The sequence below is a fragment of the Gastrolobium bilobum genome, unplaced genomic scaffold (assembly GCF_033153095.1).
Source record: "Gastrolobium bilobum isolate Gb01-03AN ecotype WA unplaced genomic scaffold, APGP_CSIRO_Gbil_v1 utg73282, whole genome shotgun sequence".
Classification (NCBI taxonomy): Eukaryota; Viridiplantae; Streptophyta; class Magnoliopsida; order Fabales; family Fabaceae; genus Gastrolobium; species Gastrolobium bilobum.
Window position 1 is genome coordinate 39,442 of NW_026899204.1, and position 19,902 is coordinate 59,343.

The 19,902-nt window shown below is 34.0% G+C and overlaps 2 protein-coding genes and 1 long non-coding RNA gene across 5 annotated transcripts; all 3 read right to left on the bottom strand.

Annotated features, from left to right (window-relative positions):
• Positions 1 to 1,817: 1,817 nt before the first annotated feature.
• LOC133288272 (fluoride export protein 1-like) lies at positions 1,818 to 10,835 on the bottom strand. 3 transcript variants are annotated; one of them, XM_061485995.1, is made up of 8 exons: positions 10,586 to 10,835; positions 9,813 to 9,944; positions 5,102 to 5,549; positions 4,898 to 4,975; positions 4,326 to 4,424; positions 3,565 to 3,757; positions 2,963 to 3,291; positions 1,818 to 2,527 (listed from the first exon to the last, which is right to left on the bottom strand). In XM_061485995.1, exons 3-8 carry the CDS (start codon positions 5,420 to 5,422, stop codon positions 2,300 to 2,302), a joined length of 1,248 nt encoding a protein of 415 aa, XP_061341979.1. In that variant the 5' UTR covers positions 5,423 to 5,549; positions 9,813 to 9,944; positions 10,586 to 10,835; the 3' UTR covers positions 1,818 to 2,299. The 3 variants fall into 3 exon arrangements, 2 of the variants coding, with proteins under 2 accessions (XP_061341979.1, XP_061341978.1); XM_061485994.1 differs by having other exon boundaries at positions 2,963 to 3,381; XR_009748348.1 differs by lacking the exons at positions 1,818 to 2,527; positions 2,963 to 3,291; positions 3,565 to 3,757; ... (1 more) ...; positions 4,898 to 4,975; positions 5,102 to 5,549 and adding an exon at positions 9,070 to 9,385.
• A 3,490-nt stretch (positions 10,836 to 14,325) lies between these two features.
• Positions 14,326 to 15,385, bottom strand: LOC133288273 (serine/threonine-protein phosphatase 7 long form homolog). Its single transcript, XM_061485996.1, has 3 exons — positions 15,137 to 15,385; positions 14,534 to 15,041; positions 14,326 to 14,363 (listed from the first exon to the last, which is right to left on the bottom strand). Exons 1-3 carry the CDS (start codon positions 15,383 to 15,385, stop codon positions 14,326 to 14,328), a joined length of 795 nt encoding a protein of 264 aa, XP_061341980.1.
• Positions 15,386 to 18,033: 2,648 nt separating this feature from the next.
• LOC133288271 (uncharacterized) lies at positions 18,034 to 19,774 on the bottom strand. The gene is made up of 4 exons (XR_009748347.1): positions 19,730 to 19,774; positions 19,526 to 19,603; positions 19,044 to 19,142; positions 18,034 to 18,475 (listed from the first exon to the last, which is right to left on the bottom strand). It is a non-coding gene; the product is annotated as an uncharacterized LOC133288271 (long non-coding RNA).
• Positions 19,775 to 19,902: the final 128 nt, after the last annotated feature.

Genomic DNA, 19,902 nt, shown 5'->3' on the forward strand with positions numbered 1-19,902 from the left:
ATGGGAAAAACATTCATTTTATATTCTCCTTTTTTTTCCCGTTCCCTCGATTCCACTTTGAAAACAATAAATAAGATTTTAATTTTTCAAAATAAGAAAATAATAATAATAATAAACGATTTTGTCGCGTAACATATAACCGTGAAGCGAAAGCTAAGGAGATAAAAAATATATACCAATTATATAATGAGGAAGGTTATACTTACAACTTTTTTTTACAACCTCTTACAATCATATCTTAACACATTTAATTTTCGTCAATTAACAGTTATCATTTATTGTAAATTAATAATTAATTAATGAGTTTAAATTTCGAAAATAATAACCAATAACACCGTTGGTTTTTGTTAATATAAAGAAATTATTGCTTTGTGGACAATTTTCCTTGGCGAATAATACGTTTCATATACAAAACGACAAGCGATGGGACGAAAACGGAAAACCAAATGAGAGTGACGCAACGCAACACTCGAATAGAGGATAGAACACAAAAGTAACGCATTCATATTCGTGACCGAGGTCTGCGTTCGAGGAATCAAATTCTGCATCTCTCAAAGCTACGATTCTTGACTGATGGCTTTTTTGCTACACGTACATCATTCTTTTGCTTACGTGCAACAACATTTTCAAACCACCCTATCGCCAACACCTACACCCAATCTTTATTTCAAAAAAAGAAGAAAAGGACATCGGGTGATGAAGCTACAGCGAAGTATATGCTCCATATATCAAAGAAGGAGCATATTTTTTTTTTACGGGAAAAAAAATATTTTTGAAAATATGATGGAAAATTTTTTTAGCGGATAAATTATAAAAAAGTATTTGACAGGTTCAATTTTTTTTTGGAAATATTGGATTATTCTATTAATTAATGTTACGGAAAAATAAAAGTAACATGTATCATATGATATTTTTTGTTTAGGAATATGATGTATAAAATGAAATAATGAGAAAAAAAATTTCTTACGATTATTTTCAGTTTTTTCGTAACAAAAGTTGAAAACAAATTTGTCTCACCCCACTTTCCCAGAATTTCTAGAAAAATCATGGTACTTATCACCACCTCAGTCACCATTTCTCTTTGTATTTTTATTAGACGTATGTGGTTGTGTAATTTCACAAATCACAACCTAGACAATTGAAATAACGAAAGAAAATATTTGAGTAATAAAAGCAAAAACTTTTATAAATTTATAATTTTTATTATTCAGTTTGCAAATTTAATAAATCTATGATTTTTTTTTGGTACAAAAATCTATGATATTTATCACTCAGTCCATAACATTTAGCAAAAAATGAGTAATTTAAAAAAAAACACGGTACCTTTGAAAAACACCAAAGTAAAACCAAGAAGGGCTACACAGAGATTGAGGGTCCGTTTGATTGTGTTTTATTAAGGTGGTTCACACAATGAGCCTTGGAGTAACGAATGAACATTCCCAGCACAAAGTATCCAACCACAATGGATGACACATAATACTCCATAATGAAGCTTAATTAGCTTTGCTGTCATATCTAACCAGATCTTACCAAGAAGAAAATATTTTAGAAAACAAGACAAATCCAAGACATTATATAAGTTACATGACATCATTTTACCTTGCATTAAATTAATTTCCAGCTTCATAGACCCCAAAAATCCATGCATGTAGAAAACAATAGAACAGGGTTCACTTGACCTATTATGCAGGTAAAGGAACATAAAGAAATCTTGTTCTATTAATTTATTACAAGTACACTTATTGGACATCAAGCAAAGCCTGTAACTCCAACTCAGCATGGTTGGCAAGTTTGTAATCATATATCCATTTGGCAGGTTTCCATAATTATTTTTTGCTTATTATTTTTAATCTCAAATAATATTATATAGGAATAAAAGATCCTCAAACCAGTAGGCGCAGCTTCTAACTTCTGTAACGAGGCTTTGGTGAAAGTAGGCAGGAACTGTAACCTTGGACTCATAAACCATAACATCCTTTCAATCAAAAATGCATTAAGTACAACCAGCTCCCTTTTTTCATTTTTTCTACATCAAGACATGACATCTATATTAACAAAACTGTTGTGATCTCATCAATATTAATCAGAGACCTGAAAGCTTAAAACCTCACTTCACACCCCATTCCACTATCGACAAATCTTATTAAGAGTAGTAAATACATTACTATGTTTCTCTGAACTGAGGAGTACCCTTCTCCATAAGCAAATTCGTTATCTATAAAATCAGGAGTGAGGTTGTCATGAAACTTCGATGCTTTGACCACATATAGTGCCAAAACAAGATTGCCTTGCCCGATTGCTATGTGTCAATATCAAACCCCTTTGTCCAAACAGGGATGCAGTATATTAAGATCCCAAAAGAGAATGAGACACATATTGTAATAATAGCATAGGCATACGCTCTCCAAGGATGATTGCTTTCTCTCATTGCATTAAACTCAGCAGCAAAAGTAGAAACAGTACTCAGACACCCCATCATACCAAACTGTATTCCTGCTACAACAGTATCACAATTCCTGGTGTTCACCTGCATCAAACAAGTAAATACTGGTCGTTACCTTCAAAATTGTGATGCAAGGTCTCTTGACTTTTGTATTGGGATATAAGGTCCAGATTCTCAAAAACAACATAGGTAAAAGCAAACACATTTAGAGCTAAGTAGTTACAATACAATGCAACTATATAAAGAAAAAGGTGCTTCCATACAAGCCATTAGATAACACCTTGGTCCGGATAAGTCCACCTTAGAGTTTGTGAGAGGCTTGCGAGATAAAATCGATGCAAATATCGTTAAGAGAAATAAGGGCAACAATCAAGATGGTAACTCTAATGTAGAACTTGAAAGATAAGAGGTATATCCTACTCAAATATAAAGACAGATTCTATGGCTACTAGCTTAGAGATTAACCAATGAAGTTAGACATGGGAGAATTGGAACATGAATGATGGCAAAGAAACTTACTGCATTCTTCACACTAGCAAGTGCAGCCATAACACAAGCAGCTGATACATTGGCAATTAGAGTCCCAAATGGAATCCATTTAAGCAATCCTGCAGTTCCTATCCCACATCCATTGAGTCGCGCTAAGAACCATCTAATCCATACACCGATAGGTCCAACCATGCATGCAAACCATAACTGAGCAGCACTGCCACCATGTTTGAACTCATCCTTTACTAATGCTCCACTGACACCCCATAGTATGCCCAATATAACCAAGAACATCACCATAACTATCAACTGATGGCGGTAGTTGTCTACTTTGAAGTTGATCTTAGAGCAACCATTTCCTGAACTCATGTTCAACCTGTTCAGGAGCCACCTGAAACCCTTGGCAGTTTCAATCCCAAATATGATGGAAAAGGCAACAAGAAATAATCCTGAAAATTTTGAATGGTAAAACAAAATTCATTATATCAATTGAGCCATGCAGAGGGGACCAAAAAAATCAAATTACCTACTTGGGATAAATATATAAATGGAAAAAGAAAAAGAAAAAACTTTGAATGAAACAGCTACAAACCTGTAACTATCAAACACCATTATTAAATGCACTTATTTACCTAAAAGAAAGCCAAGTGCAGAGAAGAGCCAGCGGCCGGAAACACTGAGTTCAAGCATTTTTTGATTCCAACCACTGAAGGTTGTGAGGCTCCCTAAGTAACCAGTTGTAATTGCTATGGCTAGATGCTCTGACACATGAGATATGTCTCCTTTGAACACAACTCCAAACCATCCCATTAAAAATGAACCAATCTAGAACGAAATGTAAAAAATTAGCATTAGCATGTTATCTGAACCAGCCTCTATTTGAATGAACTTCAAAACGGACTTAAATTTCACTTTCACCTAGAAGCAGTTTGAAACTTCTGTAAGATTGACCGTGTTAAAGCAAGATTCAAAACTAATTTGCAATTGTGTTCTATAGATAAAGGACTTGAGTGTCACTTGACAGCAAATTTAAAATGTCAGTCAGATTTACTGTATTATATCAGATTTAAAACAAATTTTCAATTGAGCAAACTGTAGATTAAGGATTTAAGAAGTGCACAACACAAAAGCAGAAAAGGAATATCTACTTCAAGCTCAAAAGTCAGAATATTCCTATTTGGGTTCACCAACTGCTTAAAAGGTGACACAAATTTTCTCTGTTGTTAGAAAAGCAGAATTTAATATACATTGTGCTTTCCAACATTTTATTATCATAATGTCTGGAAGTTATGTTCCCGGCCAAACAATTCTGGAGTGTTAGTCTTTATGAACACACCATATTCTGTATGTACCAAAACACAAAAAAATAATGAAGATGGAAAAGGGATCACACCATATTAGAAGGAAGGTCAAGGTAAAGAATAGTTTGCTCGCTTGTCACGCCGGCAACCCCAGGGCCAAATAACTTTTGAAGTAAATATCTTGTTAAGACCTGCATAGTTATTATGACAATTTTTGTATTAGACTTTTGCGGATAACTGCTTGTCCTAACATGAAATTCGACAATGAAAAATATATCATAGTGCCAGTAACAGCTGAAAATTTTCCATAAGCTCTCAATTACAAGCAAAAGAAATACGAATTAAAACTATGGAAAATATAATTAATCCATTCTGCAGCAACAGGAAAATATGATACACCTAACATTATTTATCAGGGGATGAGAAGAAGCTGATAATGGTACACCAAAGTACTTAAATAAATTTATCGCAGACAAGCACATAGGTGGAACTTGGATTGTTATTATTACTGTTTTGTCTTGAACTAACTACATAGTTCAATAATTAAAGTACCGTGCCTTCTTTATCATTATTGTATGGAAACATTGAAACTGCACCAGAACTGATGCGGTAATGCAATCATAAGTATATCTAACAAGTCAAGGTAAAAGTTTAAGCATATTACCCCAAGAATTCCAAAAACAGCTAAGTGAAGCATACATGAAATATAGTCCAGCAACTCTGGCAAGCTTTTACGCGGTTCCTGAAAGTAGATAACATTGTGTAAGCTACAATATATGACAATATTTGAAATTATCTATAAATATGATTAATTAACAAACAAAAGAGAGAAACCAAAAAGACATGAAAGGTGTTGAAGAGAGCTAACTTGCTTTGAATCTTCAGAAGCCACAATTGTATCGGTAGGAAGAGGCCTAACAGAGGAGTTAGGATGGGAGAAGGAAGGGTATGGTTGCAACCTGTGCTCCTCTAGAATGGAAACACCAGCTTCATTTTCTGAAGTGTTATCAAAAGACAAGCGTAAACTGCTGCTCTCACTGAACCTTCTACTTGGAAGAGCTCGATCCCCAATGTCTCCAGCCTCTGAAACACTTTCACACTCAGCATCATTATCTATCTGATGGCTTGATATGCTCAATGAATTCCTTCTCATTGAAGAACAAGAACCTGCACTGTTCATTCTCTCCATGTCAAAGGTAAGACAGACACAGGACTTGTTTTTACTTTTCCACCTCCTAAAACTGCGTTGAACATTCAACTAAATACCAGTTTGACTCATGCAGCTGCCTCACAATTAGAAATAGTTACCCATCATCCTGACAAGAAACAAAAGAAAATACAAACATGTCCTAAAGCTCACAGTAAATAAGTGAGAAAATTAGCAACTTTTCAAGCTTGAAGCCGAAACAAATCAAGGCTCTACCTAAATAATCAAATGGGTACCCAAATAGCAAAAATATTTTTCATAATTCAACTCAAATTTAAATCATATCAGATCGTATAAAAGTTTTAAATTAAATTTAAATCATAAGTACATATAACGATGATTGCTGCAAAGAGAAAGCATTTGAATTCATGTATAATGTAAAGTGCAACAGTGGAAGCAAGCAATTGAAAAAGTAACTAAATTGTCACAATAGACCTGAGAAACTTTAACAAAATGAGACTTAATCTCCCCAAAATGAAGAAATCTTGAGGAAAACAAAAGCACGTTGAGTTAGAAGTTATGCATTTTGATAGGGTATGCGCTAAGAGATACCTAGAGGTAGGTACCGTAATTGGCTTATAGCCAGTATCCAAATCACTGCGTACAAGCAATAGGCTTATAGCTGAGACGTAGATGTGTGCACAGTGTTGGCAATAATAGTAATTACGTTCAATGCGTTTCTTGAGATTATTTTGCATTTATCAATCAAAATAAAAATAATGATTACAGGACATACACTATATTATAAAATATAGTGCAGAAAAAAAAAATCAATTTCGTGCTTGCTTATAAAATATGATGGCATTCGTAAGTGATTGTTTTGCACACATCTAACGAAAAGGTCTATACATGATTCACATAGAAGACATTATACAGTGCTTGCATAGCATGTGTAAAATTCATTACATACTGCAATATAAATAAATAAATAAAAAATTATGCTCCAAAATATTAAAGAGTTTCTGTATGAGTGCTCTTATCTGAAATATAGCAAATTCTGGATTTATCGTGTACAGGTTGTCTTATCTAGCCTTGTTTATATAAGATCAGAATTTATGAAAAGATCAAAATTTCAAAAAAAATATGTCTAAAAAAAGCGACAAAAAAGGAACAAACAACCAAAATATATGCTTCAAGATTTCAAGGACTTAACAAACCCAAATAAACAGTATATTGAATAAAAATTGTAACAAACAACGGTGACAGCAAAACTTCCGTGGACTTATTCAAATTTTTCAAATAAAAAAAATCGAAACATACTAATGGGCACGTTTCACGAACGGTAACAAACATACTTATTCAAAACTTCCGTTTAACATTTGCAATATAATAGGCACGTTTCTCGAAACATATTCAAGTGAAAAAAGTTCAGTCTAAAATAATCAATGCTTGCGTATACCGTATTAAACATTGTGATCGCATTTTTCACCCGTTTTAAACTTTATTCGGATATGTCCTGTTGTTTTTTTCTTTTTTGAAATATTCCAATCGGTTCATCGCTTGGCAACTAATCTGATTCGGAGCGGGTCTAGGATGAAAGCTTTAAACCCTTCCCAAAGATAGTACTGCGAGTATTCGAACACATGCTCTCTCCCCACATATCTTCTTGTTAATCTTATTATATAATAATATAAGCGTATAATTACAAGAGTCCGTGACATGATTAAATAAATAAAAAATGCATGGCACATGGCTTCAACTTTAACAACACATAGAGGACCACAAATGAGAAAAGGAATGCCCCAAAGTCTGTCACACTTGCGCAAGGAACTCAAATTTTTTTTTTTATTTATTTATTGACAGCAGAAAAACAATAGTTAAAACCAAAATAAAGATTTATGATGATTTCAAATAGATATAGATTCATAACTACAGTAAGCCTTATGTTTCACGATAGCAGTCGACAAAATAGGAGGAGCATGTGTTGAATCTAAAACACTCAAAAGATTTAAAAGTGCACGACAGTAATTGGGTATAGTCTTGGAAAACACTAATCATAATAAGAGATGTAGACCAAAAGAAACTCTTATAAAAAAAATTGCACGTGAAACGATGATAAAGCATATAACACTGTATATGGAAATCGATCGAATAGCAAAAACAAGACCGCTCAATTCAATCAATCAATTCATATTTAATGGATTCTATAATTATATATATTAGACTTTGATATCAAATAAAAAAAATATTTTAATCCTGAATCATGTATATAATTATAAAATATCAAACAATATGAAATTAAAGTTGAAATTATGCGTACCTTGTTGTTTCATCACAAAGCCAAAGAAAAGAAGGGACTACATGCCAGATCTTCCTCTTTATCACCTATTTCAATAAAGACAGCTTCAGCGATAGGGAGCATGGAGTTTAACTACAATATAAATAGACTAAAGAAGAGACCTAGCTAATAACTCAAGCAAGAGTATGTGTCCACGGAATCTACCTATCATGAAAAACTAGGGTCACATTAGAGCCTATACTACTGTCCAACTAGGCCCAATAACAACAAATGCCAGAAGCCCAATTCAATGTGATTACAATGGACTAGTTACAATAATAATATTGAAATATCTATTAACCCGATTAATATTAAAATACAAAACTAATTAATTAATATTGCCCACGTATAAATAAAAATTCTGACACATGCTCCATGTATCAAAGAAGGAGCATGTTTTTTTACGGGAAAAAAAATATTTTTGAAAATACGATGGAAATATTTTTTAGCGGATAAATTATAAAAAAGTATTTGACAGGTTCAATTTTTTTTTGAAAATATTGGATTATTCTATTAATTAATGTTACGGAAAAATAAAAGTAACATGTATCATATGATATTTTTTGTTTAGAAATATGATGTATAAAATGAAATAATGAGAAAAAAAAATTCTTACAATTATTTTCAGTTTCTAATAACAAAAGTTGAAAACAAATTTGTCTCACCCCAGTTTTCCAAAATTTCTAAAAAAATCATGGTACTTATCACCACCTCGGTTACCATTTCTCTTTGCATTTTTACTAAGTGTATGTGGTTGTGTAATTTCACAAATTACAACCTAGACAATTGAAATAATGAAAGAAAATATTTGAGTAATAAAAGTCTAAAACTTTTATAAATTTATCATTTTTATTATTTAGTTTGCAACTTTTATAAATCTATAATTTTTTTATGGTAAAAAGATCTATGATATTTATCACTCAGTTCGTAACATTTAACAAAAAATGAGTAGTTTAAAAAAAAAAAGCACGATACTTTTAAAAACACCAAAGTAAAATCAAGAAGGGCTACATAGAGATTGAGGATCCATTTAATTGTGTTTTATTAAGGTGGTTCACACACAATGAGCCTTGGAGCAAGGAATGAACATTCCCAACACAAAGTACCCAACCACAATGGATGACACATAATACTCCATAATGAAGCTTAATTAGCTTTGCTGTCAATTTAGGGGTGTAAATGGGCTGGTTTGGCCATCCTGGCCCAAGCCTACGTAAAAAAAAATTCAGCCTATCTGGCCTACTGGCCTATTAAAGGCTTTATCTGTAGGCCAAGCCCGGCCCATTTTCAAAAATAAGAAAGCCTGACATGGCCTACAAGCCTTGTAGGCCTCCCACTATATATACTAAGCAAAAAAAATAATTGTAGTAAAGAATGTTCCATTCATGCATGCACTAGTACTTCTCATAAGAAAAAAATGACAAACAAGAAAGAGTCAACATAATACCTCAGCTCTAGAATGTATATCATAGAGGAATAAAGTCAAAGAAATGGGAAAAATAAGAAAAATACAATTACTGGATGCTGAAATAAAGTCTACAAGAGAATGTCATTCATCTAAAAATCTTTAAACCACCATCAAGACAAGGGAAAGAAGAGTATTATTGAAAGATCATCATTAGTAACATCATAATCCAGCAAGGTACCCATTGCTCCATGGTATTAAGCTGCAACAACATGTAAAATTTGGAGACATTAGACAAGTTTTCCTTTCATAAAATAAAATAGCACAAAAAGTAAGAGATATTGGTATTTGGTACTTTGTGTCTTTGCCACATAAAATAAATATTATTTTATTATTTTATTTTAATAAATTAAATAGGCCAGCCTACAAGGCTGTAGGCCGGGCTTGACAAAATTAGCCTATGGCCTATTTATTAAAAAAGCTTTTTTATAAGCCTAAGCCTACTCTACTTTTCTAAAAGGCTGGGTCTGGGCTGGGCTCAATGTAGGCCGGGCCGTAGGCTGGGCTGGGCCAGCCTGGCCCATTTACACCCCTAGCTGTCATATCTAACCAGATCTTACCAAGAAGAAAATATTTTAGAAAACAAGACAAATCGAAGACATTATATAAGTTACATGACATCAATTTACCTTGCATTAAATTAATTTGGATTGAGATAATAATCAAATGTGTGCTATGTTGTACACACCAAATCAGATCCTATGAACCAGGGATCAGCAGTGCACGGTCCTTGAAATGAAAGCAAATTATACTTAAAATTCCTGCATGTGAACATGGTAGTTGTGCATTTAATTTAATTTAATTAGAATTCTCTCCAAAGAAGATAGAACAAAAAAATTGACTTAGTTAATTTATAAAAAATAACAATAATAATAATAAAGTAGCTTAGAAAGTACCTGAACTTATTTTCACGAAAAGGTTACACTGGATTCAAATTCAAAGTAATGTTCTCTACCAAAGAAGATACGCATATGCTTGAAAATTGAAGTACAATGAAATTTCAGCTAATTTTTTTTTTTTTTTCTGGCACTCGTTGCACCGGGAATCCACCTCCACCATAAATGATAGATAGGAGAGAGAGAAAGAGAGAAGAAACGAAACAGTGACCCGCTATGGCTATGGGTCTATCTGTCATTATCGAATAAAAAATAATACCCATAAAAGAGGGTCAAGGGAGAGACGTACGTGAATGAAATTAATGCATTTGCGTCGGCTAACAAGTTTCAAAATAATTTGAATAAAAAAAAAAATTCAAAACTTTAAGCGGATTTCGAGATATCCTTAAATCCATGAGATTAAATTAAACTGTAACTCTCAACCTCTCCTTCAACTGAAGGCCATAAACAGAGATTTCAGTAACTGATCCAATAAAGCATGAAACATGGAGGTAGCAAAATCATACCAGTTTCTGCGCTGGATCTTGGGTCTCCTTGAGCTGAAGCTCTGGTTCTGATGGAAAAGGAACTGAGACGTAGCAAACCAGAATCAGAATGAGAAATGGATGATGATGATGATGAAATGAGGAAGGAGAAGATACAGAATGTTGAATGAGAGAAAGAGAAAGACGAATTTGGTGCTCGTAAAATTCGGAAGTTTGTTGAGGATGAAAGAGAGAGAGAAAAAACAAATACATTGTCATCAATTTGGAACGGGATGCATATAAATCCACAAAAGATGACTTATGAATAGCGGTTTAAATGGGCTGAGCTGGGCATCCTGGCTCAAGTCTACGTACAAAAATTCAGCTTATCTGGTCTACTAGCTTATTAAAGACTTTATTTGTAGGCCAAACCCGGTTTATTTTCAAAAATAAGAAAGTCTGACATGGCCTACAGGCCTTGTAGGCCTCCCACTATATATACTAAGCAAAAATAATAATTGTATAGAGCATAGAGTCAACATAATACCTCATTCATGCATGCACTAGTACTTCTCATAAGAAAAAAATGACAAACAAAAAAGAGGCAACATAATACCTCAGCTCTAGAATGTATATCATAGAGGAATAGAGTCAAAGAAATGAAAAATATAAGAAAAATACAATTACTCTATGCTAAAATAAAGTCTACAAGAGAATGTCATTCATCTAAAAATCTTTAAACCACCATCAAGACAAGGGAAGGAAGAGTATTATTGAAAGATCTTCATCAGTAACATCATAATCCAGCAAGGTACTTATTGCTCCATGGTATTAAGCTGCAACAACATGTAAAATTTGGAGACATTAGACAAGTTTTCTTTTCATAAAATAAAATAGCACAAAAAGTAAGAGATATTGATATTTGGTACTTTGTGTCTTTGCCACATAAAATAAATATTATTTTATTTTAATAAATTAAATAGGCCAGCCTACAAGGCTGTAGACCGGGCTTGAAAAAATTGGCCTATGGCCTATTTATTAAAAAAACTTTTTTATAAACCTAAGTCTACTCTACTTTTCTGAAAAATCAGATTTGAACTGGACTCAATGTAGGCCGGGCCGTAGGCTGGGATGGGTCAACCTCGCCCATTTTCCCGCTACTTATGAATTACAAGGATAAACATTTGGAAAATACCGAAAAAAGAAGAAGCAATAATCGGTCCAAAGATACCGCCTACAATTGAAGTTTCACAACAAGGCATCAAGAAAGTAAAACAACTTTATTTTTTTGGATTCTGTGGTCTGTATTTGACTTGTCTTAAACCATTTGGCATGTATGATTATGGCTCTATGCCATTTCCCTTTCTCTTACGGAAGATGCCATAACTTATTAATTACCTCTGAGCAATGCATCCAAAACCCAGTTGTACCTAGAAATGTTATTTTAATAAATTTTAAATCAACGGTTACAAGCCATCATACGAGTGTCATACAAGATTGAAAGACAGTAAGCATCGGGAGCTTTTCAGCGGATATCTATTTTTTTCAAGTATGACTTTTAGAAATACCATGTTTTTTTCAACGTTTTTCACCAAAAACTCATATATCCAATTTGTCTGGATTTATGAGAAACATAGATATCCGCACTGTTTAGAAACTCAATTTGAAGGTGGGATTTTTCGGAAAACCGGTTATTTGGCTTTTAATGCACTGTTGATTTCATAAAGTTACCTAATTTTTCTAGTAAAAATTTTCCCCACCAAACAACTTTTTTTTACATTTTTCTACCTATCTCACTTTATCTATCTTTTCAATCATTTCTCTATCTATCTCATTTTCTTACTATTCCAAAAAAATTTCCTGAACCAAACGCTCATAACTTACAAGATATATATAAAATTAGAAATTAGGATAAGTCACTTCGCGTCTATCTTAGACGTGGGTCTCGTATGTTGACTTTTATAACTTAGTATTTGTCTTTCATTCGTCAACTAAAAAATATTTTAGTTGAATTAATTTCTTTTTAAAGAACTCGGTTCGCCATCCGTGTTTACTTGTGAATCAAAACAATTGTTAGGTTAACTAGTTTTTAAACCCACCGTCCAGTCAAGTCAATTTTATTTTATCAATGCTTAAGATTTTCCTTATTTTATTTATATTTTGACATTTCAATTTGAATTAACGATGAACACTACTCACTTATATCCTTATCATCTCAACCTTACTTAAAAAAAAAATTAAAATGATATATATATATATATATATATATATATATATATATATATATATAATTGTTTGGCTACCCCATAGTTAATCAATACTGAAATATTAAAATGTGAATGAAATAAACTCGACCTCAGGTGACACCTCACCAAAATACAATAATTTATGTGCTCCATAACTACATGAATACTGCAGAAAATTTGGCCGGCCCAATTTGTCTGGCAAAAAATCCGTACTAACGTTAATTTTGAAATGTATCTTCATCGTAAAACACTTTTCAAAAGAATGACCAATGTAGAGCAGTCAAACACGTAGGTTTGACTGACGAGATAAGTCCCGCCAGTGTGAAAGACGAGATCAGAAGCCACGTAGGAAGCCCAACCAATCGCGTCAGTCCATGTCACGTGTTTTCCACGTATCCCGCCACCTGCTGTGACATGTACCAGTCCCGCCATGTCAGTTGGCGAGACTAAGCCACGTGTGCGACACATCCGCAGTTCTTGTGACGCGTTCCAGCCTCCCCTCGCCACACTCGTGGGGTAGCGTCCGGTTGTCAATCTCGCCACTGACACTTACGGTTGATACCTGTCTGGTTATATATAGGTCTTCCGGTGTTTGCTAGTATTGAAACTTTGGAATTTGGTTTATGTTTGCTATTTTTGTATATGATTTTGACGGACGGTTTCTTTACTTGTAGTAATGTGTTTGTATCACTTGCTGTGTGTAATTAATTTCGAAAAGGTTTTGTGTCACTTGCTGTGTGTGTAATTTCCAAAAGGTTTTGTGTCACTTGCTGTAATGCGGATTCAAATGTTGTTTATTTACTTTTTTTAATCTCCACTTGCATCTGATCTTTTTGTGTTATTTGCATACACCCCTGTATTATTACAATGGAACAATATCGGTCTTTTGTATATTATAATGGTTCTAAAATTAACGGTGTAGGCGGGTTGAGATTCGAAGGGGAAAAAAGAGCAATGTATATTGTGCGAGGCTTGTCCATTGAAGATCTACTTCAGAAGATTCGTCAGAAGTTGAAGTTGCAACAAAATCAGGTAATTTCTTCAATAACGGGTAGAGTCCCAAGTGGAAATCGCAAATATGCAGGTTTTGATCTAACTGATGATGAGGACATTGATATTTTTCTTGGAACATTTGTCCAAAACTCTACTACTTCTCAATTTGTTGAGTTATACGTGGATATTGAGACATCAGACGAAATGTCAACACCGACACGTGGGTTAGACCTTAACAGTCAGACACAAATGCCGTCATCATCGGTACCCCAACCCACACAATCAACTATTGCGCATGGAGATGAAAGCGACTATATGGTAGATGTTGAACCTGACAATGAAGATGAGGAGGAAGATGAAGAAAATAAAAATCGGACAGCATAACAGCAGAAAACTGGACAATCCCCTTAAACCTGAAATGCAGAAAATAACAGTCCAAATACATATCAACTATATCCATAGTTGGGAATTCCGAGTTCCCAGATACAAATCATTCTGCAGTACTACACATGAAACCATACATGACATAACAAAAACAGTAAATTACAATAATCCATAAGTACAGTCATCCACAAACACATCTAAAATGCATAGATAGGGAAACAATACAAAAATACCAAAAAAAAGGCTACTGAAACAAATGTTATTGTATACCGTCGTCCATAGTGATCGGCTGGGTCACTTGGTAGTGGCATGGGCGGTGCTATGGTAGGAAAACGGGTCCATGCCCATATCTGTAACAACAACGTACATCCCCCAATATCACTGGCCCCTGAAGATGTTGCCTGACATAGCTCACGTAACAGTACTGCAAGTACCGCAGATCCCCAACTATATGTATTGGTTTCCTCAAAGTCCCCATCTAATAGTTGAGTGTATCTACACCCGACAACTGAACTTGACTTGTCACACAGCAAGAAACCTCCAAACAGACGCATCAGATAGGCACGAGTGTACCTAATCTGTCCCTCGTGAGTACCTGAATGCGTGGCCCAATGACCCCAATGATGAGTCAACCAACTCATCTTAAGGTTTCCACCATCCAAATCGTCTTCAAGTGGAGATCTTCCCATATACTGCAGAATTACGTCCTCCCAGTTGGCATGGGTAAAGCCGGAAACTACCCGACCCTCAGTGCGTAAACCCAGAATGGCCTCAACATCCTGTAAAGTGAGTGTCATCTCTCCCACAGGCATGTGGAAAGTGTGAGTCTCCGGCCTCCACCTCTCCACCAGTGCAGTAATCAGCCTATGGTCAATCTGCATGTGAGAAGCGTAATCGTAAAAATATGCATAAAGGTCGTTATTATTGGTAACATGTAATAAATAAAATAAAATTCATAAATGAAACATACCGGTAATCTTCTCATGCGAGCCGCATGCCAAAAACCTGCACGCACCAAATGCTGCTGCAGGTCCTGGGGGATGTCATCTGGGTCGTGTACATCTCTGTTTCCCCTACCCTCTGAAGCTCGTCTCACTCTCAGAGACTTTAAATGTCCTTCGTTCCACACCACCTGGGATCTATGACATTGCTGCACATCTTCATCTAGTACACCCCACTCTTTCGGACCGGGGTCAATGCGAGGTCCATCACTAGCCATTTAACTAACAACAATTTGTAAAATTTATCAATTATTATAGGGACTACATAATTAAGGTACTATTGCAATTACTATTTAATAAAATATGACTGCAATTGTAATAACAACAGCATATACTAAATAATTACAAGAGTATTTATTACTTTACTATAAAGTTTCATGTCGATTTAATTAACCTTGGCAAATATACAGTCATTAAATTTACGTTTTACAAATTTTCATTGATACTATCTTATTTTTACACACAGGTCACTATGCCATTGCTAAGACAAATTTTATTAATACTAATACAAACATGAATTACTATTAAATCATGCCAATTACATTAATTAAATTACCCTAAAGCATTTTTGCAACATTGTAATGTTAATAAATTATTTTGTATAAGGGATTTAATAGCATGAATAATATTTAACTAATTCACTAAATGGTAATGGCTATTTATTTACTTTTTTAATAGTTATTAAATCAACTTAATATGTTTTTTCTTAGGTTTTATTCATTAACATGAGATCTGCAATTATATAATTATTAAAACAATTATTACGATTTCAATAATTAATAATTGTAATTATTATAAATATATTCAATCTAAATTACTATTTCAGATTAATGTTTATAATTTTCAATATTAACAACTTAGTTTTCTAACATGGTTTTTATAAAGCATTGTAAATTTCAATATGATTACTATTAATCAGGTCACTAATTAAAATCACAACATAATTATGACATTAATCACTTTTTACCAAAAGCCAAAATTACATTGATTAATGGCCAATCTTACGAATAACCTAGCTTGATGCCTACTAAGGATTCCAAAATTATTTTTCTTAATTAATGCAGAATATTTGAAAAGGGCTTTAATGACATGATTATTATTTAATATGACTAAGTATGTGCAGGTTTGTTATAATTAATATATTTGATTAATATTAATATTTATCTTATTTATTAATTACGCAAACAAATGGGCCACTATTTACTAATTAAAAAAAAATTTACTAATTAAAATTGCATTTACTAATAATTATTAAAAGAACCGTTTCATTATTTCCAAAAAAAAAAAAATTAACCGTTTCATTTCATGCCACCACCGTTTGCTGTTCTTCAAATTCAATTGTTCATATATGTTGTAATTTCAGTTCCTTTCATGCCACCACCGTTTGCCCTTTTTCAAATTCAATTGTTCGTTCATATATATGTTGTAATTTTTTTTTGACAGCGGACTCCATTACAAAACTATATGTCCCAAGAGATTTTAAAATCAAAAAGTGAGGCAATTTTTTTAACAGATATATAACAAAACAACTTGAGAACACATGAATCTGTCCACATCAATACACCACAACATGCAAAAAAACAAACATGTGGTCCCCGGAAAAAAATTAACCAGATCATGCCTATAAATAATAGTTCAAACACAACACCATACAAACAACAACATAACACACACATATAAAAATCGAGCCAATAGGTAAAAAAAATACAATGCCAAAATACCTGTGGTTTCGTGACTAAATGGAAAGATGGGAACGCACACAGTTGCTCCGATGGAGGTGCCAACGGACTGGAGAACGATCTTTGGACCCAAAAATTTGCTTGCTTCACTCTCTGACTTACGAAAATGGAAAGAAACAATGGAGACAAACGGAGAAGAAGAAGAGGGAGGGAACAAGAGGGAGGAGGGAGAGAGGCACCAGTTCGGGAAGAGAGAAGATATGAACGGTTGTAAAGGAATGCCGCCAACCAGTGTTACAAGACTTTGGCCACGTGGCTTAGTCTCGCCAACTGACATGGCGGGACTGGTACATGTCACAGCAGGTGGCGGGATATGTGGAAAGCACGTGACATGGACTGACGCGATTGGTTGGGCTTCCTACGTGGCTTCTGATCTCGTCTTTCACACTGGCGGGACTTATCTCGTCAGTCAAACCTACGTGTTTGACTGCTCTACATTGGTCATTCTTTTGAAAAGTGTTTTACGATGGAGATACATTTCAAAATTAACGTTAGTACGGATTTTTTGCCCAATTTGTCTAAATCTTATTTTTGCTTTACCAAGCTTTCAAGAAATGGGGCAAGTGGTGCATTACCATGCATGGATACTTCAAAATTAGTTGTGTATTTATATCCCATCCGTAATTGATACCATTTTGATACGGTTGACTTTATAATTTTTGGCGTTTCAATTTTTTTTAATTGACACAAATTCAAGATATGTAATTGTTTTTTTTTTTTGGTTACATAAAAATTTTAATTTCTCACCAATTAGATTTTCATGTTTCATCTTCCCCAAACCAGCTATCGTGAAATTGGTAGGCAAACTGAAGGAGCACTTGAGTAAGAGAGAGACTAGAGAAAAAAATTCAATGGTCTAGGCCATTCAATTTTTTAGTGGTCTCTCGCTCTCTCTCACAAATAAAAAATTGCTTTTCCTATTTTATCCCTGCTCTTCTTTTCTTATATCAATTTTACCTCTCTATTTGTGTGAGGGAGCATCCAACAATCGGGTGATTCTAGAGTATGGAAAGACTTCTCCAAACAGTAGGTATTTTATATGCCCGCTTACATTCTCCAAACAGGAATACAGTATATTAAGATTCTCAAAAAAATGAAAGACATATTGTAATCATAGCATAGGCATATGCTCTCCAAGGATGCATGCTTTCTCTCATTGCATTAAACTCTGCAGCAAATGTAGAGACAGTACTCAGACAGCCCAAAAGACCAAATTGAGTTCCTGTTACAACTGTATCACAATTTGTGGTATTCACGTGCATCAAATACTAGGTATACACTGATCACAACCTTCAAAGTTATGACACACATTCTCAGAATGAAACAGCTACAAACCTGTAACTATCAAACACCATTATTAAATGCACTTATTTACCTAAAAGAAAGCCAAGTACAGAGAAGAACCAGCGACCGGAAACACTTGAGTTCAAGCATTTTTTGATTCCAACCACTGAAGGTTGTGAGGCTCCCTAAGTAACCAGTTGTAATTGCTATGGCTAGATGCTCTGATACACGAGATATGTCTCATTTGAACACAACTCCAAACCATCCCATTAAAAATGAACCAATCTGGAACGAAATGTAAAAAATTAGCATTAACATGTTATCTGAACCAGCCTCTATTTGAATGAACTTCAAAACGGACTTAAATTTCACTTTTACCTAGAAGCAGTTTGAAACTTCTGTCAGATTGACTGTGTTAAAGCAAGATTCAAAACTAATTTGCAATTGTGTTCTATAGATAAAGGACTTATGTGTCACTTGACAACAAATTTAAAATGTCAGTCAGATTGACTGTATTATATCAGATTCAAAACAAATTTTCAATTGAGCAAACTGTAGATTAAGGATTTAAGAAGTGCACAACACAAAAGCAGAAAAAGAATATCTACTTCAAGCTCAAAAGTCAGAACATTCCTATTTGGCTTCACCTACTGCATAAAAGGTGATACAAATTTTCTCTGTTGTTAGAAAAGCATAATTTAATATACATTGTGCTTTCCAATATTTTATTATCGTAATGTCTGGAAGTTATGTTCCCGGCCAAACAATTCTGGAGTGTTAGTCTTTGTGAACACACCATAATCTGTATATACCAAAACACAGAAAAATAATGAAGATGGAAAAAGGATCACACCATATTAGAAGGAAGGTCAAGGTAAAGAATAGTTTGGTCAGTTGTCACGCCGGCAACCCCATGACCAAATAACTTTTGAAGTAAATATCTTGTTAAGACCTGCATAGTTATTATGACAATTTATGTATTAGACTTTTGCGGATAACTTCTTGTCCTAACATGAAATTCGACAATGAAAAATATATCATAGTGCCAGTAACAACTGAAAAATTTCCATAAGCTCTCAATTACAAGCAAAAGAAATACGAATTAAAACTATGGAAAATATAATTAATCCATTCTGCACCAACAGGAAAACATGATACACCTATTATCAGTGGATGAGAAGCGGCTGGTAATGGTACACCAAAGTACTTAAATAAATTTATCGCAGACAAGCACATAGATGGAACTTGGATTGATATGAAACTGCACCAGAACTGATGCGGTAATGCAATCATAAGTATATCTAACAAGTCAAGGTAATTGTTTAAGCATATTACCCCAAGAATTCCAAAAACAGCTAAATGAAGCATACATGAAATATAGTCCAACAACTCTGGCAAGCTTTTACGAGGTTCCTGAAAGTAGATAACATTGTGTAAGCTACAATATATGACAATATTTGAAATTATCTATAAATATGATTAATTAACAAACAAAAGAGAGAAACCAAAAAGACATGAAAGGTGTTGAAGAGAGCTAACTTGCTTTGAATCTTCAGAAGCCACAATTGTATCGGTAGGAAGAGGCCTACAGAGGAGTTAGGATGGGAGAAGGAAGGGTATGGTTGCTACCTGTGCTCCTCTGGAATGGAAACAACAGCTCCATTTTCTGAAGTGTTATCAAAAGACAAGCGCAAACTGCTGCTCTCACTGAA

Bases quoted from the DNA above. Each gene is read 5' to 3' on its own strand.
- LOC133288272 (XM_061485994.1), bottom strand. From the start codon at position 5,422: ATGGAGAGAATGAACAGTGCAGGTTCTTGTTCTTCAATGAGAAGGAAT. The intron at 4,976-5,101 runs GTTAGCTCTCTT...ATCTACTTTCAG, and splicing joins CTTCTGAAGATTCAAAGCAA to GAACCGCGTAAAAGCTTGCC. The intron at 3,758-4,325 runs GTGTGATCCCTT...ATTTCGTTCTAG, and splicing joins TTGACCTTCCTTCTAATATG to ATTGGTTCATTTTTAATGGG.
- LOC133288273 (XM_061485996.1), bottom strand. From the start codon at position 15,385: ATGGCTAGTGATGGACCTCGCATTGACCCCGGTCCGAAAGAGTGGGGT. The intron at 15,042-15,136 runs GTATGTTTCATT...TCTCACATGCAG, and splicing joins CTCGCATGAGAAGATTACCG to ATTGACCATAGGCTGATTAC. The intron at 14,364-14,533 runs GTACGTTGTTGT...TATGCATTTTAG, and splicing joins GGCCAGTGATATTGGGGGAT to ATGTGTTTGTGGATGACTGT.